Below are 5,774 nucleotides of genomic sequence, written 5' to 3' on the forward strand. Positions count from 1 at the left end.
GAAAATGTAAGAACTTTAATAAGCTGGCTTGTGGCTGACCCAGATGCCCCCAGGCCGTAATCCATCAACACCTGTGGGAGGGCTTGCTAATTCTAAACTAGTGAAACCTGGGGGAAGAAGCCTAACAGGCCGAAAAGTGTTGGGTTCGCGTCCTTGTAAAGTCAATGTCGGAAAGTGGAGGTGGTCATTTAGATTTTTAAGCTTTATAGGTATGATCATGCACTGTGTGGTATGCTCGGAATGCCTGTAAGATGTGCGCCGCTCCAAGGAGGACAATTTGTGGATGGCACCCAAAAGAAGGTGGCTAGCACGCGGCTCGTGTGTTTTATTATGGCAGGACGACATGGGAGCGCACCCTCGAGGGGGCCGCAAATTCAATCACAGCTATTACGAGGGCTAAATGGTGGTGACCAACAGCATCATAATTAAGCCACTGTAGTGGATGAAGAAGACGCCCCTGGGGGCCCACAACATGTTATTCTCCCCGCAGATGTCAGACCCAACACATTTCGATTAGAACAGGACCCCCAACAAATGTCACATCATCATGATTTTAAATATTTTCTTTCCACTTGACACTTGTATTACCCACCTTTGTCTTCATGGGAAATAACGTCTCCTTTTTTCCTAATTATATTATTTTTTTAGCATTTTCAATGAATATATGATGTATTAATTGCAATGGGTTTGACATGGTATAAATATTTAGAAGATGTCAAGAAAAAGAATACTTCCCAGCAGCACATGACACGATCCGTTCTCCCACGGCAGCCAGCAGCCGGAAACCAGCAACCGGGTCCCCCAATAAAACCCCAACTGGGTCTAATCGGCCGGTTGGGAACAAAGAACCATGCTTGGAAGTGCAAGGACTTATTCTAAAGAGATTGTAGGACCTTGTCCTCGTCTTCCTCTACAAGAGACGTTTTATCCATCCCTCTTAATGCCAACCAATCATCCTATTAAAATTGTTGCATTAATGTTCCACGCAGGAGAGTCAGAAAGGGCCTCCTTTCTCTGGGGGAACCCTTTTGACCCGCCGGAAAGGAGATAAGACTCGGCCGTACCAAAGCAGTCCTTCGACAGGAAGGGAAGCCTGTCTCTGGGGCTGATCACTCATGGGGGATAACAGTGGTCATCCACGCTCTTTTTAGTTTATGGGCGTGCAGCTCTCTCTTCTAGCAGATAAAAGGACACTCTACCACTCAGGGTTTGGGAAACGCAATGTTGTTGGCTTACAAGAGAATGTGTCGATAATTAAGCTGCCTTTTTGGACTGTAAAATCAGGCGTAGGATTCCCTGGAAATGGTGTGGTCTTTTAGTCTGGACAGGCTCCACCCCAGGAAGAAACTCCGCCTTTTGGAATCCACAATCTGGCCAACGCTGTCATTCTCTGGGCTGTTAAAGAGTGATTTCAGAGAGGCCAATGTAAGAAGCCCTGAGCATTCCAAAATACTGCAGCAGAAAACGGCGCTCTGGGCAGTAAATATAGATTTAGTTCTCCATTTTACCCTATTGTGGAAATTTCCCATCCCTCCTCCCTACATTAACAGATTGCCATGGCCAGGCAGCGAGAAGGTCGCAAATGTAAGGTTGTCCTGGATGCTTCCTGTCTTCAGATTTGGCTAAGTTTAGCAGAAATCAATGAATAAAATGTCTGAGTGTTTGAATGGGAGCGCCACAGTGCCAGCCTTTTGGTAAGATTCTGGCTATAGACGTCAAGGTATTTGTCAAACCGGACTTTTGGGTTTATACTTATGCTTAATGTTAAAACATGTAAACTATGCTATCAAGTCATGGGGTGGGTTCCTGTGAACGGTGAATCATGGATCTCAAAACTTTAAAAACACGATAAGGCGAGTAGGAGGTTGATTAAAGTTACGGTTAATTCAAAAGCCCAGGAAATCCGACAAAGAGGAAGTGGAACGCGAAAGTGCCGGGTCAGCCTCTCCCGCGTCCAGGTTTCGCCCTCCAGAATAAGAGATATAAAAGGGGGATAAACTCCAGTCTCCCCGTCGTCACCTTTTTACTTTACTCATAATCTTCTCTTCTGTCTCTTCTCCACTTCTTAAAAGAAGTGTTGGATCGACTTGTTATTTACTCCTCGTGCTTAAATTTTAATTTCCATACTTTCGTGTTGCGACCGTGTTTGAATTTTCCTCCAAGTAATAACTTGCGGTGCTGAGTACTTTTCTATATACTTTTATTTTAAAAGCTTCAAGTCACGAACGAATTTCTTCTTTTTTCATTTTGTAGTCGTCAAGTATTGTCGCCTTATTCACAGAAAGTGAATAATTTAACTAATTCTTGGATTTATTGACTACGGGAGGATTCGCAGGCCAGCGTTTCCATCCCCAAGTTATTTTCGAACAAGAAGTTAAATTAGTTTACAATCAAAGCTGAAGACCAACCACCTCCAAAAGACATTTATCATCAGCCAGAAGGCGCCGCAGTAGTTGACTGCTCAAGAAGAACGTACAAACGTTTCCAGCCGAACAAAGACATATATCGCCAGCGGACTCTCCTGCCTCCAACGCACTCAAGCCGTAAAACTACTCGCTGGGCCTTTGGAGTACCAGGGACCGGACAGACGCAACTTCCTTCGGCCTGTTGGATCAGCTGATGCAAAGCCTGGGTCGAGCTAGGAGGAAAGCCAAGGGCCTGGAATCCTTCCAAGTTCCATCTACAAAACAAAGTAGGCTGGACCTCCCGGTACACGGCTGGGTTCCACCACCACATGAAAAAGAGCTGGTGCTCTGTCTGTAAGCTTTGATTCCCATTCTTTTAAGGTTTAAGAGAATTTCGATTAGGGCCATCGGTAGTTCTAAAAATTACGTCTCGTAATTTTTAAACTTACTGCCATCCACAAAATCCACCATTGCTTCTGAATCACCTAATAGTAATAATTCAATACTGCGCACATATTCTGTTAATTGTTGTCATTTGTTTGCATTAGCATTTCATTACCCTATTTAAACCTATTCAGTTGTTTAGGTATGAGGACGTGTTATTGGCAAATCTGTAACAGGATGCTTGCTTGTATGTTCTTTCAGGCATTTAAACAAATTACCAATTCTGTTTTTAAGGTGAGGTCTCATTAGTTGTTAAGTCGTTTTTGTTTATGAAATTACCACTGGTCTGTGCTCATTTGATGACATTTAGTGTGACTGTACTGGTCCTGACATTTGTCCTCAACTCCATGAAATGGGCTTTGCATTTTTCACTAGAGTGTGGAAGATTTAGATCATGACAAGACATGAGAGGCTAAAGCACAATGCAAGAGACGAATGAAAGATGGCACAGACAGCATGAATCAGACTGGGAGAGGGTGCATAATTCATTAAGTCTGTCAGAGAAAATGGGACTGGGTGACCTCCTCTCTCCGCTGGTGGAGCAGATGATAGATTGGTACAGGCTTAGAGAGGGCAGCCTCAAGCAGATGGGCCTTCTGGCTAAGAGAAGGAACAAGGGCTTAGCCACTATGCTAGCCCACACAAACGCCCCTCTCCTGGGCAAGTTACGAAAGTTGAAATCGAGATGGCGGGTTCAAAAATGGGAGGGGAAAACGTTTGACCACCTACAGCTTGAAAACTCCAGTGGACACGAGTGCTCATCCATTGGAAAGTTATGCAGCTTAAGGTAACACTCCGCATTAATAGTCAACCTGACAGAAACAGAATTGTGACAGAGAAAAAGCAAGTCTCAGTGTTGTTTTTTTCCCTCCCAAGTGTGACTGAACATAGTAATGGTACTTCATGTTCTCTCTCTAATTACACCAACAAATGCAGAAAAAAATAATGACCATTACATCATGCTTTGACAAATTGGGGTCACCTAAAAGAGAACTACATGATAAAAACAGATGCACACACTAAAGCTGCACAAACAACAAAAAAAGTTGATAGTTCAACAAAAAAAATGGCTACCAAAAAACGATTAGCAAACTGGGCACCTAACTGTCCTACCTTAGTGTGTACATGACCCTCCCGTTGCTCCACAGCCTCAGGAGACGGTTGGGAGTGGTAATCCAGTGTGCATCTGATTTGCGGGAGTTCCTGAAGAATGTGTCTGGAATCCAGATTTTGCCTACCATGTTACTGTTGAGCATGAGCAGCTTCATAGAGCTGTTAAACTTGAGTCGGCTGTCATACCATGTCTGGGCAAAGAAGATGTCAATGGTATATTCCTGCAACAGAATTAGAAAATCCAACAAATATAAATGTCAAATCAAGGTCCACCTAATAGATTTTTTTTTTACTTTCTTTCTTTCTTCTCTAATGGATGGAGTTTGAAAGCATGTTGACCTTGAGTGAAGGTTTTTGTCTTGTGTTGAAATACCATTTGCAAGGCAAAGAATTAACTTTTGCACTCAACTATTGGATGTACAGCCATTAATTTAGTCCACAGAGAATAAATCACAATGTCTTCCTAAAACTGTAAAAGTGTAATAACATAATTAGAAAGTTGGTAATTTATCTATCCATTATCTATTATATCAGCAGACAAAAAGCAAAGGGAAATAGAAGAAGAAGCTGTCTCACCATGTTGATGGGGTCCACTGGTCCAATGCTGTTGACATACACGGCTGTTTCAATCACCGTTGGCCTCACTAAAACATAACATAGGACACACTGGATTGACATAGACAGCATCAGATGTTGTACACGTTAGCTGATGTCCAAAAATATGCTGTCTGTCTTGTCAATCTAAATCATAAAGTTATCTACAACAAAGAACAGCATCCTATCCCTATTGTATTACCATAGATCATCCTTTTTGCCTAAATAAAGGTCATGACAATGGTGTTAGCTGATTCGATGCATGATGGGTTTTGGAATCTACTTCTTCTTTTTTGGCGTTAAAATTAGTTCATATAAAGTGCAGTCAATATTGCTCAAAATTGGTGTCAAGTGATTTATCTCTCTTAAATAGAAGAAGGGGTAAAACTTCAGGCCGTTTGGACGTCAGTATTTGTTCAACGTATAGAGTACTCGCATTTTCACATAGCAAAAATGATAGATATGTGCAGTTTTTAGTCTCAAATCACTCTATCTTTGCACTCAAATTGCACTTGTTTCCCATTGTTGGCTGGTTGTATCGCATTAGTAGTTGCTTCAAATGTTTCTTTAATGTATCATATCATGTATCATGGCCTCAGTGATGGAGGTGCACAGCCCTACAAGGCAGTCCCCTTAACTGCACAAAGATATTTACAGACTTCTTTTGAAGTCCCCCGCATCGCTGTGAGTAGAATGTGTTGTGGTAACAAAGATGAAACAAAGCACATTTCCAGAGGATGAACTGGACTTGCCTCCGATGTCAGGCCGCAGTTTGTTGTCATAGCCCTGCAGCAGTTTATTTAGGATCAAAGTCACATCGCTCTCATAGACCTTCGGTGATAGGACCCAGGTCTTATTTATGGGAACATCTTCATAGTCCTCTTCTTCCTGTTTACTGGGCCCAAATGCTGCACTGTGGAGTAGAAACAAACGTAAGAAACAATGTTATTCAGTAATTTGCATATAATTCAATGGGTGTGTGTGATGCCACAGAATATAAGGTTGATGCAGGGTTGCGTTAGATTCACAGTAAGGTTTTAACAAGGAGCATTGACTGGCTCTAAACCCATCAATTTTCCACCATTTATCTAAATCTAAGCCTGCTAAGAAAGGTAGCCCTTTTCCCAAGCCTTCCCATGACAGATGGCATATGTAATCCCCCACCCAGTACTGTCAGTTTGACGTGACTGGAATCCATGGTAAATGGTAAATGGACCT

The 5,774-nt window shown here is 42.4% G+C and overlaps 1 protein-coding gene across 1 annotated transcript in view; it reads right to left on the minus strand.

Moving 5' to 3' along the window:
- The window catches only part of gabrg1 (gamma-aminobutyric acid type A receptor subunit gamma1), an 11,482-nt gene that overhangs the window by 4,944 nt on the left and 764 nt on the right, over positions 1-5,774 (minus strand). The window contains exons 2-5 of the mRNA XM_035674091.1: positions 5,305-5,469; positions 4,539-4,602; positions 3,963-4,183; positions 3,579-3,661 (exon numbers count right to left, since the gene is read on the minus strand). Of these exons, the coding sequence (XP_035529984.1) occupies positions 3,579-3,661; positions 3,963-4,183; positions 4,539-4,602; positions 5,305-5,469 (533 nt within the window). The remainder of the gene's footprint in view (positions 1-3,578; positions 3,662-3,962; positions 4,184-4,538; positions 4,603-5,304; positions 5,470-5,774) is intronic.

Source organism: Morone saxatilis, unplaced genomic scaffold, assembly GCF_004916995.1.
Source record: "Morone saxatilis isolate NCDOM2014 unplaced genomic scaffold, NCSU_SB_2.0 Contig3, whole genome shotgun sequence".
NCBI lineage: Eukaryota > Metazoa > Chordata > Actinopteri > Moronidae > Morone > Morone saxatilis.